Raw genomic sequence first — 20,381 nt, 5'->3', positions numbered from 1 at the left:
TAGATCTCGATCCAGAGGCACGAGGTATACGGACTCGTCTGGCACTGGACGGCTTTCCCCCACATTATTGGAAACACCGCCTACTAGAATCTCGCCAGTGGATGATATTGCCACTTTTCAAGATGTACTGATGAGAGGGGCGGCAAAATTGGGAATCTCAGTGACAGTACCAGTTCCCCCTACCTCTGTGATATTTGAGACATTACACAAGGCGCATCTATCACGCCCCCTCCTCCCTCTGGTTCCAGGTCTGGAGGAACCAGCCATGGAGGTCTTCTTGACACCAGCCGTGGTGAAGTCTGCTCCCTCAAGGTTGCAGAAGAAGTACAGGGCCCCTGATTCGGACCCGGCGTTCCTCAGGGTGGACCCTCCCCCAGACTCTGTCATTGTGGTTGCGGCTAGGAAACAACATTCCACGTCGCCCTCTTCAACAGCTCCTCCGGATAAGGAGAGTCGCAAGATGGACTCCTTGGGGAGGAGGATGTGCTCTACGTCGGCCACGACTATGAAGGCTGCTAGCGCCTCCGCTCTGCTGGGTCGCTATGACCGATCCTTATGGGACTCCCTGCAACAGTTTGCTGACTCCCTGCCTAGGGATAAACGGGAAGACTTCCAGGAGGTGTTGAATGAGGGCATGATGGTCTCCGACCAGATCATCAGTGCAGCGGGGGATGTGTCATTGCTGGCGGCCCATGGGTACTGTCATGAGTACACATGAGGAGACATTCCTGGCTGAGACTTACCTCTCTAAAGCCTGAAGCGCAGCAAAAGATTGCTAACTTACCTTTCTCTGGCACGACGTTGTTCGGGTCTCATGCGGATGACGAAATGGCCCGCATGGAGGCCGAAGCAGAAACCCTGAAGGCCGTGGGGTTGGGAAAACCCAAGGAACAGAAGAGATCATTCCGTTCCTATGGCAGGCGTTATTCTAAACAACGCGGCCAAGGGCGTCAGTCTGGTCAACAACAGCAACACCAGCAACAACAACGGTTCCCGAGGCAGTCCTTCCAAAAGCGCCAGAGGGGCAGAGGACAGCATCAATCCTCGTCGGGGAACAAAGGCCCGGCCGGGTCGAAGCCCTGAAAGGTCACTTCCCCCTCATCCGTTACCCGCTCCGGTGGGGGGAAGTATTCACTACTACCTGGCAGAGTGGAGAACAATAACTCAGGACAAGTGGGTGCTGAATATTGTTTGCAATGGGTACAGTCTTTGTTTCACCAGCCCGCCTCCACAGATCCCACCAGTGCGCTCTCCCTACATGGTGCGAGAGCTCCAGTGGGAGGCGGACATTCTGTTAAAGAAGAAGGCGATAGAGACTGTTCCTTTGAGGCAAAAAGGAAAAGGGCTTTACTCAAGGTTCTTTCTCGTCAGAAAAAAGGACAAGAACGAGTTCAGGCCTATTCTAGATCTGCGTCAAGCAAACAAGTGGATCCGCAGAGAAAAGTTCCGTATGTTGTCCCTGCATCAGATTTACCCTCAGTTGCATCGAGGAGACTGGCTGTGCGCCATAGATCTGCAGGATGCTTACTTACATGTGCCGATCGCACAAAAGCATCGCAAGTTCCTGAGGTTTCTGGTAGGCAACAACCATTACCAGTATACAGTACTCCCGTTTGGTCTGAAGTCTGCACCAAGGACGTTCTCCAAGTGCATGGCAGTGGTGGCGGCACACTTGAGGAAGAACAAAGTGTTTGTGTATCCATACCTGGACGATTGGCTGATCAAAGCTTCCACGTACCAGGAAGCCCAGTGTCATTTCAACAGAACAGCTGCCTTGCTTCATCGCCTGGGACTGCACATCAACATGACGAAGTCAGTGCCGATCCCTGTGCAGTGTCTCCAGTACTTGGGGGCCTCAGTCAATACTTTGAACGCAAGCGTGTGTCCTTCGGAGGAGAGACGCTTATCTATCCGTTGGAAGGCCCTGCACCTCCTCTCAGCCCACTCTCCTGCAGTGAGGACGGTGGCCTCTTTACTGGGGTCGATGGCTTCATGCATCTTTCTCACCCCCAATGCACGTCTGCATATGAGGCCTCTGCAGGAATGTCTGGAGGATCAATGGGACCAGAGGCGGGGGCGTTGGGAGGACAAGATTCATCTGTCGCAACACGCTCTACAGTCTCTGAAATGGTGGTGCTCCTCAGAGAATGTCTGCAAGGGGACTCCCTTTCACAAGGATATTCCGGTCCAGACCATAGTGACCGATGCGTCTCTCCAGGGCTGGGGAGCGCATTCGGGCCCTCTTCAGATTCAGGGGATATGGTCACAGACGGAGATGACTTACCACATCAACCTTTTGGAACTCAGAGCAGTACACTTGGCCCTGAAGGCGTTCCATCCCTCCTTCAAGACAAACTCCCTGCTAGTTCAGACGGACAATACTACTACCATGTATTACCTCAACAAGCAGGGGGGCTCCCGTTCACGCACGCTGTCTCGGGAGGCACAGACGATCTGGAATTGGCTGGTGGCCAGGAACCTAACGATCACGGCAACCCATCTGCCGGGAGGGCAGAATGCCCAAGCCGATGCGCTCAGCAGGCTCGTTCAAGAAAATCACGAGTGGGAGCTAAACGACGACGTGCTAAGAGACGTCTTCGCAGAGTGGGGCACTCCGGATATCGATCTGTTCGCTACGGCAGAAAACAGCAAATGCCGCGACTTCGCGTCCAGGTACTACCAACCAGGGACGCTGGGGAATGCACTATGGATCAGCTGGTCGAACAGCTTTCTCTACGCCTTTCCACCCATTCCCCTGATTCCGGCGGTGCTGACCAAGCTGTCGCAATCCAGAGCCAGGATGATCCTGATTGCTCCGGAGTGGCCGAGGCAATGGTGGTTCACCGACCTTCTTCACCGGTCTGTTCTACCACACCGGCGCCTGCCGTGTCGGCCGGACCTTCTCACGAAGTTCGGAGGACAGATGGTTCACCCCAATCTCTCGTCCTTGAGTTTGGCAGCATGGCTCCTGAGCTAGTACAGTATGGACACTTGAACCTACCTCAGGACTGTATGGAGATCTTGAAAGAGGCGAAGAGACCGTCTACGAGGACTTCTTACGCCTATAAGTGGAAGAGATTCTGCTTATGGTGCACGGCAAAGGACATTGACCCTACATCCTGTAAAGAAGATGTTATTCTGCCTTATCTGCTGCAGTTAGCTCAATCTGGGCTTGACTTTCAGTCTATTAAAGTTCATCTCGCAGCTTTGACTGCGTATAGAAAGGGCCCTTCCCAAACCTCATTTTTTCAAATCCCTGTGATTAAAGATTTTTTGGAGGGTTTGCGTAAGGTGTTTCCCCCTGTTAGACGACCTTCTCCACCATGGGAATTGAACTTGGTGTTGTCCAGATTAATGAGGGAGCCTTTTGAGCCTATTCATAAGGCTTCTTTGCAGCATTTGTCCTGGAAGGCTGCCGTCCTTGTGGCCAATACATCGGGCAGGAGAGTAAGTGAGATTCAGGCTCTGTGTTGTCAAGAGCCGTATACTGTATTCCATGCTTCTAAAGTGGTAATGCGTACTCATCCTAAGTTTCTACCTAAAGTGATATCTGATTTCCATGTAAATCAAATTATGACTTTGCCTACATTTTTTCAGCATCCCTCCTCTCCGGGGGAGAGGTCTCTGCATTCACTAGATGTGCGTAGAGTGTTGAAATTCTATCTAGATAAGACAAAAGACATCCGCAGGTCGGATCAACTGTTTGTAAATTATGGTTCGGTAAGAACTGGTCTAGCTACCTCGAAACAGTCCATCTCCAGATGGATTGTGTCCTGTATTCAGCTCTGTTATCAGAAAGCTAATAAGACGTTAGGGGGTAAGCCTACAGCGCATTCGACTAGGGGCAAAGCAGCGACTACAGCTTTGCTTAGGAATGTTCCAATCGCTGACATTTGTAAGGCTGCCACCTGGAAGTCGGTCCATACGTTTACAAAGCATTACTGCCTGGACTCTGATGCTAGGGCAGATGCGCAGGTTGGACAGGCTTCGCTGAGGAATTTGTTTGCACAGTGACTTGTTGGTGTTCGGTTTTTACTCCACCGCTGTTTATTGGTTGGGATGGGCTTGCCATTCTATTCATAGATTATGACTATACACAGAGATCCCCTACTACAGAAGGAGTAGTTTCTTACCTGTAACTCCAGTTCTGTAGTAGGGGTATCTCTGTTATAGTCATAAGCGACCCTCCCTCCTCCCCGGTGGAGTAAACTGACAGTATCAGGCCTGTTGTTATACACCTTCAAAAAGAACTGAAAGTAACTTGCTTTGGCTGTGCATCCTGGGATACCGGGGGTCTCTGGAGAGTTCCTTAAAGGCACGGTATCCTTTTAGCAGACACATAATGACAACCTATAGGGCTTGTCTGTCCACCCCTTCCTCTCTATTGTTTAAAGGGATTTTGGTGAAGGGAGTGTGATACAATAAAGGAACATGTCAGATATGAATAAAAATGACATTTAAACTTTATTTTGGGCTTTTGTGTTCACTTCAGATGAAGTGCTGGCCAGTGCAGCCATATTGTTATTAGGCTGTATTATTTTGTCTGTCTCTTAAGTGTCTTTGCAGGTTTGCAAATGCAGGACAGCTTAAGAGATATTTTGATTGCTCCGGGGTCCCCGCACATGGGCGGGACTATTCATAGATCATGACTATAACAGAGATACCCCTACTACAGAACTGGAGTTACAGGTAAGAAACTACTCCATATTGACCCGACTTGCACTGGTTTAGCCAAAACGTGAAGTGTAGACTAGTGGCCTTATTTAGACCCTGATGACCAGTCCGTCAGGTGAGCAGCTCCATGGCTGACATCTTTGTGTTTGAAGGGCGCACGCAGTAGTCGAGGTCTGTCAAGCGGGTGCTATGTGTAAAAGGCCTGCTCGTCAAACTTTTTGGTTCAGGAAAACTCACAACTATTTCTCTAAATTAAAATAAATGGCCTGTCGCACTAGAAGTTTTCCCCCTTTGCAGGGGGTCCAATTTGCAATTTCTCCGTCCCTGTTTGCCATACCGCACTGAGGCAAGATGACCATTACCTTGACCTGGTGGACCCTTGGTAGATAGACTGGTTCACATCAGTGCATTTTCCACCCATATACATATGGCACCTCCCCATACTCCAAATAAAGCATGGGACAAACTGGTTTGATTAATACACAAAATGGGCCCATTAGGGATAATCTGCTGCAACTGTGTGCGATTCCCTCAACCCAGCCCTTTCAAATATTGTTGAGGACACTTACCATGTCGGCCAGATGGTTCATGCCTAACTCATAGGAATGCAGGCCCATGGAAGCCTCCAGATTGTGCAGCGTCACAAACCTCAGGTTTTTTTCCCAAATTATTCGTCTCCATCCTTGCTCTATCTGCAGCGAAAAAATATATAGAATTTTACCTTTTTAAAGTGGCAACAAGATGTCAGTGGAATGATCTAGATTATGGAATGTTCTTATTACAGTTTTCACAATTTCATGAACGTTTCTGTTGCTGCAGGAACTAAGGTTTAGCATGTCTGGTAAAGCTGATCCACCCTGCAAACTTTTTAAAAACGGCAGGACTGTCCCAGTGTCCGAAACTAGTGTTTTTAATCTGTTGCTGGGCAGGGGCAGTAGAATAAACCCATCTAACTGTCGATGGTGGCTCTGTCCCTCTTTCATCAGTTCTAAGGAAATGTAATTGTATCATCCGGTTCTATTGCAGAGGCACAGGCTTTTTGCCTAGACTCCTTGGAAGAGGTGATTACTGGCCCGCTCCAAGAATTGTATGTGTTTCTAGGTCGAGCCTGGCCAGCAATGCACTGCTCTGGGGGCCATGCTGTATTGGAGTATGGACTTGAAGCCCTGCACACTCTCCGCCCTTATTTATCATTGGCTTGTGTCATTGTCCTTCGTAAATGCTGTCTTCTGATTTGTTAATAGGCTTATTAGTCCTTCCTTAGGACCGCATAGTCTTCATTTGTAACCTCCCAAGAGGGCTGGCCCTTTTACTTCTGTTGTTACACTGTAGGCTTTAATTACTCTGTAAGCACCATTTTCTTTAATGGTTTCTCCTACTGCAGGCACTACATGTTTTCGTACAACATTCAGCACGCCATGCGTGCTTTCACGGGGAGCTTTTACAAAACAAGCATTGGCATAGCCAATAGGTCCCACCAAAAACTTTAAAATTCAACACATATGCCAGGAAATGTGCTAATAAAAATGCAGTTGAAATATATAGAGCTAACAGATTAAAAGAAAGGGACTGAAATGCCAAATAAAACCAGCATTGGCCGCGTGGCCGTGAAAGTGGCGCGGCCCGCGAAAGTGAAAGTGATCGCTATCAAAGACAGATGGTGGCTGCGTGCGTGCACGCTCGTGTGAACGCAAGCGCTAGGCCACCAAAAGCCTGTGGCAGCCCTTTGAAAACCCACACACTAAAAGTCTCGCCAGACCAGCGTATGCGCTGGGTCAGGCGAGGCCTAAAAAGCATTTGTTTCAAAACTTGACAAACAAATGCTTATTTGGGTAATAGCGCCCCATACTGCGCTTTCACTTTAATAGCGGCCACGGACCTTTCTTTAGAGACTGCTTGTCTAAAGAAAGGGGCGTTGCCGCTAATAATATGAAAGCGTGGCATGGGGCACTTGTACACAACAAGCGTTTGCAATGCAATAGGTCTTGCTTTTTAGAAACTTTGACCTATTGGTATTGTACATGACAATGCCTTTTATTATTGCAGATTTTTTAAACACAAATAAAAGGCATAGTCATTTACAATTCCAATAGCTCAAAATCCCGCAATTGCGAGACCTATTGCATTGCAAATGCTTGTTGGTTATTGGTGTCATGTTACATATGTGTTGTGTGAAAATCTCTGGTGTCGCATGAAGTAGGCAGTGTAAATCTGTTTCCTTATGTTTAGATGATGAGTTAGCTGTGGAAATATGGATCTGCATGCTGCCAGACATTCTGCCTTTGTCTTGTCATAGAACTGTGCTTCCTTTCCGCTTCTTCAGGCTATGTTTAGCACCACATACCAATCTACAATTTTGGCACAGTGTCTGGGCCATTTAAGGCTACCTCACTTATCTTTACCAGCTGATAACAACTTTACCTATGCTATTCTAGGAAGCCCAAGAAGATATAAAAATAGCCCAATATGATGCCCTCCTCCCTGAATGAAAGGAGTGTTTGGATTTGATGGAAGGTTTTGGCTTTGGTTCCTGTCAGGGCCCCCGAAATACTGGCTCCAACCAGCCTGTAATTGCGTTTACCCAACAAAGTAAGAATCAGGCATACAAACGGATGAAGCCATAATGCTGTCCCTTGCTTTTTAAGAAGTGAAAACTGTTCTACCGCCTGTGTGGAGAGGTGCAGACACCTGGTGGACAAAGGGCAAAAGCCACTACAATGTAACTTGCATGGGGGTAATCTCAGCCATCCTACTCACCAGGACTCTCCGGCCCAACTATTAACAAGCATTTACAATGCAACGGTCTCGGCATTGTTAAAGTTAGAGCTATTGGCATTGCTCATGATATTATTTTCGTTTATGTATTTGTTTTTAAAACATTTAAAGAAACGGCATTGTTATTTACACTTTTCTCATCAGTACTTTTCTCTATATGATCACCCGCCATGCACCTGTAGATACAAAACATAAACTCATTGTAACCTTTAAAATTGGATCATTAAAAACAAGCAGAGGTACAATGTAATTACCAATTAAAGATGAATGTGCATCTCCTAATCAATATTGAAGCTCCAGAGTTCCTTGGGCTACTCAAGAGAAAGCGCTTGTTGAAATAAGCACTCCCGCTGCTCTGAAGAGAAAAGAGGCCCGTGGCAGCGCTGTGTCCTGAGAGGAAGTACCAGCTCCTCCCAGCAGGGGTCGCCACCACCCTGTAGGCCGTTGGAGAGAGGTGGGGCACGAGCCCTCAGCAAGCAGAGGAGGGGTGCGAGCACCGAGAGGTCGGCGAACAACATCACGAAGGGGAGGACAAAGAAAAGGCATGGCAGTGGCAGAGCCAGAGGATTCGAGGGGCTCCTAATAAGCGACTTAGGCGAATAGACCCCACAGGGCCCTGAAAACGACACGGGGCCAACCTAGACTGGAAAAGAGGCGAGCGGGATTTGGGAACCAAGAACGAGATTTAGGCAACAACTAGAGAAATTAACTTCCGCATTTTTTCCCATTGGCGTTAAGGACGTTTTAAGTGGGAGTGAACAAAAAAACCTAATTTAAAGGCAAAATATTGAAGTCTAGCCCTCTAAAACAGGGGTCTCACGTGGCAGAGATTAAAGATGGGCCAGTTGTGTGCAGCAGAATGAGTTACACAAATGAAAAGACCCCATAGGTGGCTTTACTTAAAGATAAAAGGGGCACTCCCAGGCGACTGTGACCCCCCCCCCCCCTCGCCCCCTCAAGGCAGCTAACATCCAGAACATGACGCGTCAAAAGTGGGCTCTCCTCACACCCCAGGGTACCCCTGCCCCTCACCCCCCTCGCCCTCGCGGTAAACACCCAGAGCTTCTCACAACCCATCTACCACAGCAACAGGACCTGGAATGTGACCCTCGCGGGCAAAAGGTGGAAAAATCCAGCCAGTGAGCCCCAAACTGTGTGTACCAACACACGCAGTTCACTGTCTGTTTCCCGCCGAGAATAATAATAATAATAATAATAAAGCCACTTTTAGAGCACTTGGTTACACTCAAGACGGTGTGTCCCCGCGCTAAGAAATGCTGATAGCTCCCTGAAAAAGGCCGCGGTCCGTAGCTGAAGATCTAAGGCTACAAGGAACAGAATTACTTGGGGAAAAGGTAAGTTTTTAATTTAAGTCTGAATCTAATTTCGGAAGGCTCCATGCGCAAGTCAAGAGGGAGATTGTTCCAGTGCTTGCTCACTAGAAAGCGAAAGGAGCTACCTCCCATCCTGGCCCTGCGAATGCGAGGAAGCTGAAATAGCATCGCTCCAGTAGATCGGAGGTTACGGGTGGGGCGATGGATCGTGAGAAGGTTTCGCAGGTAACCAGGACCTTTACCCTGGGCAATGCGATGGGCAAAACAAAGTGCCTTGAACTTGATGCGTTCCTCAATAGGGAGCCAGTGGAGTTTATGTAATGCCATTGTTCCGGATGCCCTGCGTGGAAGGTTAAGTACCAGGCGTGCGGCGGCATTTTGGACGCACTGCAATTGGTGTATGCCTTTTCTACTTAGTCCTAGGAGTAGGGCATTGCCGTAGTCCAAATGTGGAGTGACTAGGGCATGAATCAAGGTTTTCCTGGCACTGATGGGGAGCAGGTTGAGGACTTTACGAAGTGTTTTTAATATACCAAAACATTTTCCTGTGATTTTGCTGACCTGCTGCCTAAAAGAAAGCTCCGCATCCAACCATATACCAAGGTTTCTAACGGAGTCCGCCGGGAGGGGGATCGCACCTAATTCTGTAGGCCACCAGGCCGGCGACCAGGCAGAGGGGGATTTTCCGACCACTAACAGTTCTGTTTTATCGCCATTAAGGCGTAGGCAGTTGTGGTTCATCCATCCTGCCACAGATCGCATGCAGTTTGAAAAGTTATTGGCATCTTCTACCTGATTGTGGGTAAGTTTAATTATTAGTTGGGTATCGTCCGCATATGTGACGATATCCACACCAAAGGCTTCCACAATATGGGCTAGGGGCTCCATATAGAGATTGAATAGCGTAGGGCTCAGACTTGAGCCCTGTGGAACCCCATGACTCAGCTTACGAAGGGACGATTTGTGAGGAGGGCAGTGTACCTGAAAACTCCTGTTTTCTAGGAAGGATTTTATCCATTTCAGGGCTGATCCTTCAACTCTCAAGTCCGAGAGGCGAGACAGCAGCGTCGAGTGCAGCACGGTGTCGAAAGCTGCACTGAGATCTAATAGAATCAGCGCTGCCGTCTGCCCCTCATCTGCAAGTTGCCTCAGACATTCAGTGGAAAAGAGAACTGCCGATTCTGTAGAGTGACCTGCTCTAAAACCTGACTGTGTGGAGTGGAGAAGAGAGTTCTCCTCAATGAATTTCATAAGTTGACTATTCACTACCTTCTCCACGACTTTTCCACAGAAGGGGAGGAGAGAGATAGGGCGGAGATTTTGTAGCTGGGAAATGTGTATATTAGGCTTTTTTTTCAGGGGTAAAACCTGTGCCATTTTCCAGACGTTAGGCACATGGCACTCCTGAAAAGATAGAGAAATCAGGTGTTCAATCTGTTCGATCATACAATCAAAGATTCCCTTACAGCGAATTGGCGAGATCACATCAATGGGAGAGCCGGACTGGATACCGTTAACAATGGTAAGTAGATCTAGCCTCTCAGGAACTCTAAAGCATGTCAAAGGGGACATGGTAGCAGCGTCATTTCTCACCACCGAGTAATTGGTCGGTGTGCTACTTGTGAAGGTGGCGTGTATTAAATCCACTTTATTTGTGAAATAATCTGCAATGTCATCGCATAGATCATTAGAGAAGGTATCTTGGGCCTCTAGTCTGGTTGAAGCCGTAAGCTCCTTATAGATCGAAAAAAGTTCCTTGGTAGGATATTTAGCAGATTCAATACGTTCTTTGAAATGAGCGCCTTTGGCTGCTCTCACGAGTTTGTGATACGTTTTTAATTCATTTTTATAGCTCAGCTTATCCTCTGGGTTGTAGTTTTTCCTCCATCTACGTTCAGTGTTTTTACATTTGGCTTTCGCATCTTTGAGTTCTTTAGAGAACCAGGGGGCGGTCTTAGTTTTCCTGGCGGGGGGCTTGAGTGTCCATGGCGCGACTATATCCAAAGCCCTAGACAACCATTTTTCATAATCATCCCATGCTTTAAGTAGGGTATCGCTGGGAAGCGGGGGTTCTTTAAGTAGAGTGGCTCTGAAGTTTTCCTGCGTAAACTTCTTCCAGTCTCTACGTTTCAGAGGCCTAGGTTTATTCCTGCTGTGTTCCTGAGGGCCTAATTCAACTTCAAATGGAATAACGTAGTGATCAGACCATATAATTTGCATTGGTGTGGCAACTTTAACCCCTTCCCAGTTAGCAAAAATGGGGTCTAGAAGGTGGCCTAGTTGATGCGTCGGGGATATAGATTGCAGTCTAAGCGACTGTGATTTCAGAACGTCTATCACAGCCTGTCCCTCCTTACAATTATGGTCCTCAAAGTGGAAATTGAGGTCTCCTAAAATGAGAAATTTCCTATACCTAAGTGCATGCTGAGTTATCAGCTCTGCCAATTTGTTGCAGAACTGAGAAGTCTTGACTGGAGGCCGGTATAAGAGGAGTCCATTGATAATATTAGTAGGGTTAGCTTTAATCGTAAAAAAGCCACCTTCACTGTTGGGCAAAATAGCCTTTTCTAAGGTACAGTGTAGGTCATATTTATTAATCATTGCCAATCCCCCACCTCTCTGCTTATCTCTGTCAATTCTGAGCAGGCTGTATCCTTCAGGGACAGCTTCTAGAGTTTCGGGAGTAGAGGATTCATCTAACCAGGTCTCTGTTAGAAAGAGGACATCGAGATTACCCTCTAGCACCAAGTCATGTATCTCTAATTTGTGCTTTTTGAGGGATCTACAATTTAATAATGTCAGCTTCAAATTTAGCAGCCTCAAGTCATCCTTTCTCCCCCCCCCCCAAATGTGAAAGCGGCATGTCGCACATTGAGATGTGAGAGGTGCCATAGACATGGTGTGGCGCCAACTATCTTCCACACTGGGGCGGAGGGCATGTAGGTCACCTGAAGTGTATCTGATATATATTTTATTATTTCTGTTATCAGAGGTAAAAGATGCAGGGGTTCTGGCCCCGTGCCCCGGTCGTCCGCAGACGGGCTTGCCTTTGGCGCGCCTCCGGCGCGCGGACGGGGACGCGTCATCTTTATATCCAGTGGAATACGTGCGGGAAGCGTCCAACTACTGGACCGCTACCGTATTCCTTCCCCCAAGATGGCGTCCCTCCTCGCCTACCGGCGTCAGCACCTGACTCGGCTGCAGCGATCAGGAAGTGGCATCAAGGGGCCTCGTAGCAGCGTGGAATCTGGTCCGAGGGGTCAGTGGTGCAAGTAGGTAAAAACGAGCTATATAAAATATTTTACAATTTTTAAAAATAATTCTACATTCAGCGAGTGGGTGCCCGTGGGCAAAGGGATAGTAAAGAGAGAGCCCCCGGCTTCCGCCTCAGGGGTGAGCAAGAGCACAAGCAAATCCAGAATAAACCAGCCATGCTCCAAAACACACCAAATGCGCCCATTCAAGAGCACATCATCTCTTAAAAAACATGACACCCACTCCAACCAGAAGCCACCAGCTGCGCAGCTTCACAGAATGCAACGCACGACTGCTGTCTTCAAAAACATCAACAACCCCCCACACAGATCGCATCTGCTGTACCATACCTCCACTCAGAACACACAAACAAGTAAAGAGGAACAAGCCGAGGGCACCGGAAGACACCACCGCCTTTCTCCGAGGCGAAGCAGAAATGCCTCGGAGAAAGGCAGCGGCGATTTCGGATTCGGGGGCGTGTTCTCCTCTTGCCATTGGCTGGAGGAGATAATTAGATTTGTTGAAAAAAACACGCCCCCGAATCCGAAAAGGACGGCGCCTGATCGGAGTGACGGACCTCTTCTCCAATGGCTGGCCAGCATTCAAGAGGCCAGCCAATGGAGAACAGGGGAGAAGAGGGGTGGGTTCAAGCCCCTCTTCTCCAAGTCATTAAATCTCGGATCGAGACTGCGCAAGCGCAGCCTTCGAGCCGAGACCTAAAAACTACATAGAATATCCTTTGCAACTAGAGGGTGACCTGCAAACAGTATAGAGTCTTAAAGTGCGGTGAGCCTATGCCATTCCCAAACTGCACTGTACCACCCATGCCATTGTGCAGCCCATATCTATTAATTTCCAGCATGTGAGGGAAGAGAAGATTTTTCTTTTTTACTGAAGACTTCCGGTTCCGGAAATATCATTAAAATATGTGATTGGGCCCAATTCTCTAGATCCCAGTTCCTCAGTCCCATCCGGGTGAGTGGTGAGACTGTGGGTCTGTGGATGTGATAGAGGAGCCCAGAACAACGAGTAAGTGTGAGTGTGACAGGTTATTATTGTGGGCAAGCAGCCATCCAGGGATGCACTGCACTCCTTAGTGGTTGAGGAACATAGTGGGATGATTATGGTGAAGATGGGATCTCTCATATGAGAGAGAGAGATAGAGATAGAGAGGGAGAGAGAGCGAGGGAGAGAAAATGTGTCATCTATGCTCGTACCTCATTGTTGTACTGCTTCTCATAGACTTTCTTCCACAGCTCCCAGTGGTGATCAAGAGTGGGATCCGGGTGGGACATTGCAGCAACTGAAGCAAAAGCTAGTGCTGTGCAAATCAGTATCTTCATCCTGGTACCAAGAGAAGAAGAACTGTCAGCACAAGACCACAGCAAATAAACCGAATAAAACAATCTGTGACTAATGCATTTCAAAGAGAGCACCAACATCGAAAATGTATAGTTACAGTCCACTGTTCTTAAAATGCTTTAATGTTAGGGGCACAAATAAGATGTGGCTCGGGAGATAATTCATATATGTAAAGTGGGATATCATAAAATATCAGAAGGCCTGTATGTACTTGGGCCACCAAGTTGGTGGAGGCCATGTACAACTTTTATAGCCCAAGACACCAATTATCCTGGCTTGGGGGCTCCCAAAAACCAAACTAAAGTGAGGGCCTTTGTAGGCCCCACTAAACACTATGGGAGATGTGTCAATCGGTATGGCATCATTGTTGCCCCCCTTGACAAACCTGCTTTCCAAGAAGGTGCCCAAGAAGATTATCAGTACTCAGGACACCTGACTTCTCAAAAGAGTTTCTCGTGCAGACAGATGCTTCAAAGCATGGTATCAGGGCTGTTCTCTCACAGTTGAATGATGAGGGCTTCGACCAACCTGTAGCCTTCACCAGCAGGGGGTTACTTCCCAGATAAGAAAGGTGGAATGCAATTGAGAGGAAGGCATTTGCAGTAGTCTGCGCACTGAGGAAACTGAGACCATACCTGTTTGGGACTCATTTCCTGGTTCAGATAGCTCACAAAACCCTCAGATGGCTAATGTAAATGCCTGGTGAGAATCCTAAACTGTTTAAGTGGTCCATCTTCCTACAGGGTATGGACCTTTTGGTGGAACGTCGCCCTGGTACTGACCATACCATTGCTCATGGTCTCTCCAGTTTTTTTTTGATTTAGCAAAGAGATCTCCTGTGGGGTGGTTAGTTCTTTCTGACTTCTCCTGGGGTGGACCCGTGGTGGAGATGACCATATTTTGCATGGTATTCCCCAGAACTTTGCCACTTTTTGCTGAACCGGTTTTTGCTGGCTATAGGACTCTGTGCACTTTATCGCTGCCAACCGTAGATTAAGTACTTGTGCTCTCCCTTCTAAACCTGTGTACATTGGCATACACCTAATTAGCATATTAAGTTACTTATAAATCGATAGTATATGATACTACATGGACCTTGGGCTTGTAACTTAAATTCTACAATGGGGGTGGGGGGATGCAACACTAATTGTGCCACCCCCTAAAGTAGCCATCTAAAACATGTCTCAGGCCTGTCATTGCAGTTTGTAGTACAGTTTTTGAACTGCTATTTCAACTCTTCAAATCTTTTGCCAGGCATAAACCATCTTTTTTATTAACTATATTTCACCCCTACGGTAGGCTTGAAATGTCCATAGTGCTGGGTGCATGGTATTTAAAAATTAAAGATGTATAGTTAACCTTTTTCTTGTCCTAACATTGAAAAACCTCCAAAGTTGTTTTCATTGTATCAAGGCTAGCTCTTTCATAAGGAAAACTGTATTATGTCATAAGGAAGCACTGTGTTATACAATAATGTGTAATGCTTAATTTCGATTTGGAAGCAGCTAGTAAAATGAATTATTTTAATAGTCATTTTATAATCCAACTTAATGGTAAAGTCTGATTTTATATTACTAGTTTCAAAAATGGCACTTACTATTAGTAAGTTTGTTTTCCAGCCTAAGCCAGATGTACTTTTCTGCCAGTGCCCAGTATCATCTGTCTGTTAATGGCTGTCCTGTGGTGTTATATGTATGGCCAACAGACAGTGGGCAAAAGGTTCAGGTGTGGAAAGATATTTATTTTCCTTGAGGAAGATGGCCTGTGTGGTTGTGCCAGCCCCTTCTTGAGCTTCAAAAAGTGCCTACCTTGTCACTGGCAGATGTAGTTCACACCCATGCCTCCCTTTGTCTTCTGTTCAGCTTGGTTACAAACCCGGTGAGGGGTATGATGGCTGATCTAGAACTGGTTTGGAATGACCATAAGGAGGTTTTTGCCTATTATCATAGCCACACTTCTGGGTGGGCACAGGGAGATCTGACCAGGGGAAGAAAGTCTCTGCCATGTTGAAGTTAGGTAGAGAGTGACAATTTGGGATAGTTGTAGGAGAGTAGGGTCTGCTTTCTATGTTCACCCCCACTTTTTGCTTTTGCTTTACTGGTTTTCGACTTAGATATGGCTGTGGGCCTGCTAATCAGACCCACAGCCCTGCTGTTCTCTCTCTAAATTAATACTATGTACTTTAGGTGCATAACCCATTTGGATAGGATCACCTTATTGGCCCCTGTACAGTGTACCCTAGGTACCCAGGGCATAGGTGTACCCTAGGCCTACCAGGGGCTGCAGCATGTATTATGCCACCCCTGGCCTGGCCTTCCATTTTGACACAACTGGCTGATCACTCAGCTGGGGCAAGGTCGTGTAATCACCCCTTGCTTAGGTGTAGTATTCCTATTCCTAACTTACATATAGACACATGTGTACCTATCAGTCACTCCTATGGCAGGCCTTGACAATCCTGGAGGCAGAGTGCTTGGTAACATGTGAGATGGTGCTCTAGCATGAGCTGAGCCTGTCTGCAGCTTTCGGAACCTTGTCCTTATAGCTGTTCTATGATATAGCCTACCATATACTCTTAAAGTGCCTTATAATCTTAGACGGTTATGGTAACTATGGTTTGGCTTTATCGAAACATGTCGTGTAAGGTGTCTAACACTGTGGAATAATACCCCCATGCCATTTCGGGACATGAGAATATTATTCCCCCCTTCTAGAGGGAAAGACATGTTAAAATCATACTTCAACTGTTAGCCTCTGACCAAAGCCTCAGCATCACAAAATGGATGCTGCTGCCACGACACAAGTCTGACCTCCTGCAGCTGGGAGTGATCCCAGCCAGGGAGGCCTGGACAATAGGTTTCCTGCTTGGGGAGGTGCTAGCACCTCCCCAGACAGCCTTTAGTGTATTGGGGCAGGGTGGGCTGAAAGGAATGAGACATGCCTGGGGCACACAAGGTGTTCCTTGCATAGTCCAGTTCAAACCGGCGCTGGGGCACTCCAGCCCCAGCTCTGGCGCGAAACTGGACAAAGGGAAGTGGGTGTAACCACCCCCTCCCAGGTCCCACCCATAAGGCGTGACCTAGCAGGTACCCCAGCCCCCCAGATTAGTATAAGAGTGGGAGTTGGGCCTCAAGACTTTAGATTATCCTGAACCTGCAAAACTGAACAGAAACTCTGGACCTTCGACATTCGACGAAAGAAGAAGACTGAAGAATCTCCCTTGTAGCCAAGGAGTGGCTACCCTGTGCAAACAGGCACCATCAAGAGACTACCCTTTGCTTTGCCCACGTTCTACGAGGAACCGACTGCAGAGCCCGACCAGAGCCTTGACTTCCAGACTTCTCCGACCCTGATCCACATCTACAGCCGAGCTGAGATCCGTGGAGGCGACGAGCGACGTGGGACCGGCTACCTGGAAAAAGTGGCTAGTAACTTAAAGCGCAGCTTCTGAGGTACCCTCGAAGTTGTGCACCGGGGATTGAGAAGCCCCAACCCCAAGCACCATCTGCACCGAAGATCAGCCCCCCACACTCCACGAGTCCTGCGTGGGGCCCTTCAGCATTTTCCTGCTTGCCGCGTCTGTCCGGTTGCTTGCCCGCTGGCTAGTGGCCTTTGTGACGACGCACCCTGAAATCTTCTGTGCTGGTTTGGCTCCTCCAGACTGGCTCCCGCTTCTCTGCAAAGAAGAAGCACCCCAGACCTTCCTGGTCTGCACCAGAAGCAAGTCCTTCGTTCTTCGTGGGTTCCGCTTGCCAAGGCTTGGTGAGTCCTAGTCCAACTTCGACGCCGCCGACAGCAAGAGCCTTCGTGGGACAGCTCGCCTCCTGGTCCTGGTCGTCCTCGACGCTTCCTGGTCCTCCTGGCTGCAGCGACAAGCTTCACCTTCACCTGCAATCTTCACGACATCGCCTGGTTCCTTCCTGGTTCCACGTGGTCACTGGCTAGTGACCTTGACTCTGTCCCTTCTGCTTGCAGGTTTCTTCTCTTCTTGATCCCAGCCTTGGGATCCACCGGACACTCTCCACTGACTGCCTGTCAGCATCTTTCTTCAGGCATCCATAGGAGTCGACGACGAAAACCGACGCATTTTCACCCCTATGCACCCGCAGCCTGTGGGCTAGGTAACTTGGGTACTCCGGTGCTCATCAGGATAGTGACTATCCTAGTGTCTAGTTTTCAAGTCTCAACTTCCTAGCTACTCCGGAAGTGTCCTAAATCTACCGTTTTCTAAACTGTACTATTGCTATTGACTTTTACGCATTACGCGTGAGTGTTTCCACTCTGCACACGAATCCCGTGGGCCTCCCACTTCCTAACTAACGCTAGTGTAGTGTAGCCCCAGCGATTCCCTAGGCCTAGGCCTATTCTGTTTCCGTGACAGTGGTTCTTATACCACTTACTTAGTATATGGTTTGCGTGGCCCCTAGGGCCTAACTGTATTACTTACCTGTGTGACTTAATGTATGCTTAAATAAGACTGTGTTGTACTTACCTCTAATCTCATAAAGAGTGCTGAGGGTTTGCTTAGAATAAATACACTTTATTTTATATATATATCTGTTGTGGTGTCCTTTCATTTGGTATTCAAGGGATTATATATGGTATCACAGCTGGCTTCACATGCCATTCAGAGTTTAGCCTAAGACTGCTCTTGTCCATGCTACCACTAGGATAGCTGGTCTATAAGGTTGACTTTACAACCAATCACCATAAGGGTATTTGGACTGATATAAGGTGTACACTAGAACTAGTGACATCATACATCAGGCCAACTTCTCACAATAGTTAATAGTAAACCATACAGGATATGTTGCAAAAGTATGTCAGTTCACACAAGGAAACTTTTGCCCAGTTGGTTAAGGAGTGTTTAAGAGTTTTGCCCACACGCAGGCTGGCACTGGGCCTAAATGTGGCATCCCCAGCCCATTCCTCAGATCACTTCTGGAAAATCTGGACTGGACCTGCTGTCTGTAACCTAAGAAGAGCATTGAAGACTGTACCTGCTGTCCCACTTGTACCCAGGACAAAGAGGTGGAATTCAAGGATCATAACGGTGACCTCCTGTTTGGGTTTCATGGACACAACAAGCTCCAAGACGCCTTTTCTTGCATTTCCAGCTGACGAGTTCCAACTGCACCTGCAGAGGAGCCTGCTGCTGACCTGCGCTGGAGTGAGTCTGGACCCCCAAGTACTGTCCCTGAAGGTCATAGGCCCTTGGCAGCAGTAATCAGGGTAAACTCCTGCTGAAGTTTCTTGAAACCTGGGACTTAGAAACTTTTTGCCAAATTGTTTCTCTGAAACCAACAGGGGAGGGGGACCAACTTGCCAAGCCTATCCATCGGTGGTGCATCACCGCTGGGCAAAAGATCCTGGTAGCTCCAGCTACGTTCTGCCCCACAGCAGAAAATCTGATTCAGCGCAACCTTGCGGAGAAGGTTTTTGGCGTTGTGGATCACTCTTCGGCTACACTCTATAACCTTACCCGGATGAAAGAATCCAGGCTCAAAAATGTGACTAAGTCTGAAGGTAGAAATCTGCATTGCCCTCTAGTAAATTCAACTGTCAATACGTTTTACTGTTATATAACAATAAAAAACAACAAAGTTAAAATGGCCACTTGAGCAGCATCCCTGGACTAAATTTGGACATACTCTGTAATGCAATGGCAACAACCTGACATTTAATAGCTTTAATTCCAACAGCATTATATTTTTTGAAACATACATTTTGAAGAGTGAGTAAACAACACACAGACTGTAATGTAACATCATGTTCTGACAATTATTTCAAAGCAGTGTTTTTCTCCCTGCATACGTGTTTTTGTGCTTTGATCAATTGGTGCACTGTGTATTGTAGGAGAGTAGGGTCTGCTTTCTATGTTCACCCCCACTTTTTGCTTTTGCCTCACTGGTTTTCGACTTAGATGTGGCTGTGGGCCTGCTAATCAGACCCACAGCCCAGCTGTTCTCTCTCTAAACTAAATACTATGTACTTTAGGTGCATAACCCAATTGGATAGGATCACCTTATTGGCCCCTGTACAGTGTACCTTAGGTACCCAGGGCATAGGTGTACCCTAGGCCTACCAGGGGCTGCAGCATGTATTATGCCACCCTTGGCCTGGCCTTCCATTATGACACAACTGGCTGATCACTCAGCTGGGGCAAGGTCGTGTAATCACCCCTTGCTTAGGTGTAGTATTCCTACACCTACCTTATATATAGACACATGTGTACCTATCAGCCACTCCTATGGCAGGCCTTAACAATCCTGGAGGCAGAGTGCTTGGTAACATGTGAGATGGTGCTCTAGCATGAGCTGAGCCTGTCTGCAGCTTTCGGAACCATGTCCTTATAGCTGTTCCATGATATAGCCTACCATATACTCTTAAAGTGCCTTATAATCTTAAACGGTTATGGTAACTATGGTTTGGCTTTATCGAAACATGTCGTGTAAGGTGTCTAACACTTTGGAATAATACCCCCATACCATTTCTGGCAATGAGGATATTATTCCCCCCTTCTAGAGGGAGAAGACATGTTGAAACCTACTTACCCGGTTAAAGTTAACCAGAGCTCCAGCATCACAAAATGGATGCTGCTGCCACAGACACAAGTCTGACCTCCTGCTGCTGGGAGTCCTTCCAGCGAGGGAGGCTTGGACAATAGGTTTCCTGCCTCGGGAGGTGCGAGCACCACCCTAGACAGGATTTAGTGTATTGGGGCAGGGAGGGTTGAATGAAACGAGACACTGCCTGGGGCACACAAGGTGTCCCATGCATAGTCCAGTTCCAACCGGTGCTGGGGCACTCCAGCCCCAGCTCTGGCGCGAAACTGGACAAAGGAAAGGGGGTGTAGCCACTCCCCTTCCTGGTCCCACCCATAGGAGGGACCTTGCAGGTAGCCCAGCCCACTAGCCCAGTATATTAGTAGCTAGTTGGGCCCTGCTAAAGTAGATTAACCTGAATCTGCAACTTGTACAG

General features: G+C 47.8%; 1 protein-coding gene across 2 annotated transcripts in view; it reads right to left on the bottom strand.

Annotated features, from left to right (window-relative positions):
• Positions 1–20,381, bottom strand: part of LOC146772716 (cathepsin S-like) — a 138,048-nt gene that overhangs the window by 96,251 nt on the left and 21,416 nt on the right. For both annotated transcript variants that reach the window (XM_085638765.1, XM_085638766.1), the window contains exons 2-3: positions 13,256–13,382; positions 5,244–5,366 (exon numbers count right to left, since the gene is read on the bottom strand). In XM_085638765.1, the coding sequence (XP_085494891.1) occupies positions 5,244–5,366; positions 13,256–13,381 (249 nt within the window). In that variant the 5' untranslated portion in view covers position 13,382. The remainder of the gene's footprint in view (positions 1–5,243; positions 5,367–13,255; positions 13,383–20,381) is intronic.

The sequence above is a fragment of the Triturus cristatus genome, chromosome 12 (genome assembly GCF_964204655.1).
Source record: "Triturus cristatus chromosome 12, aTriCri1.1, whole genome shotgun sequence".
Taxonomy (NCBI): domain Eukaryota; kingdom Metazoa; phylum Chordata; class Amphibia; order Caudata; family Salamandridae; genus Triturus; species Triturus cristatus.
Note: the sequence above shows the minus strand (reverse complement) of the source record. Positions and strands in the feature narration are given on the sequence as shown.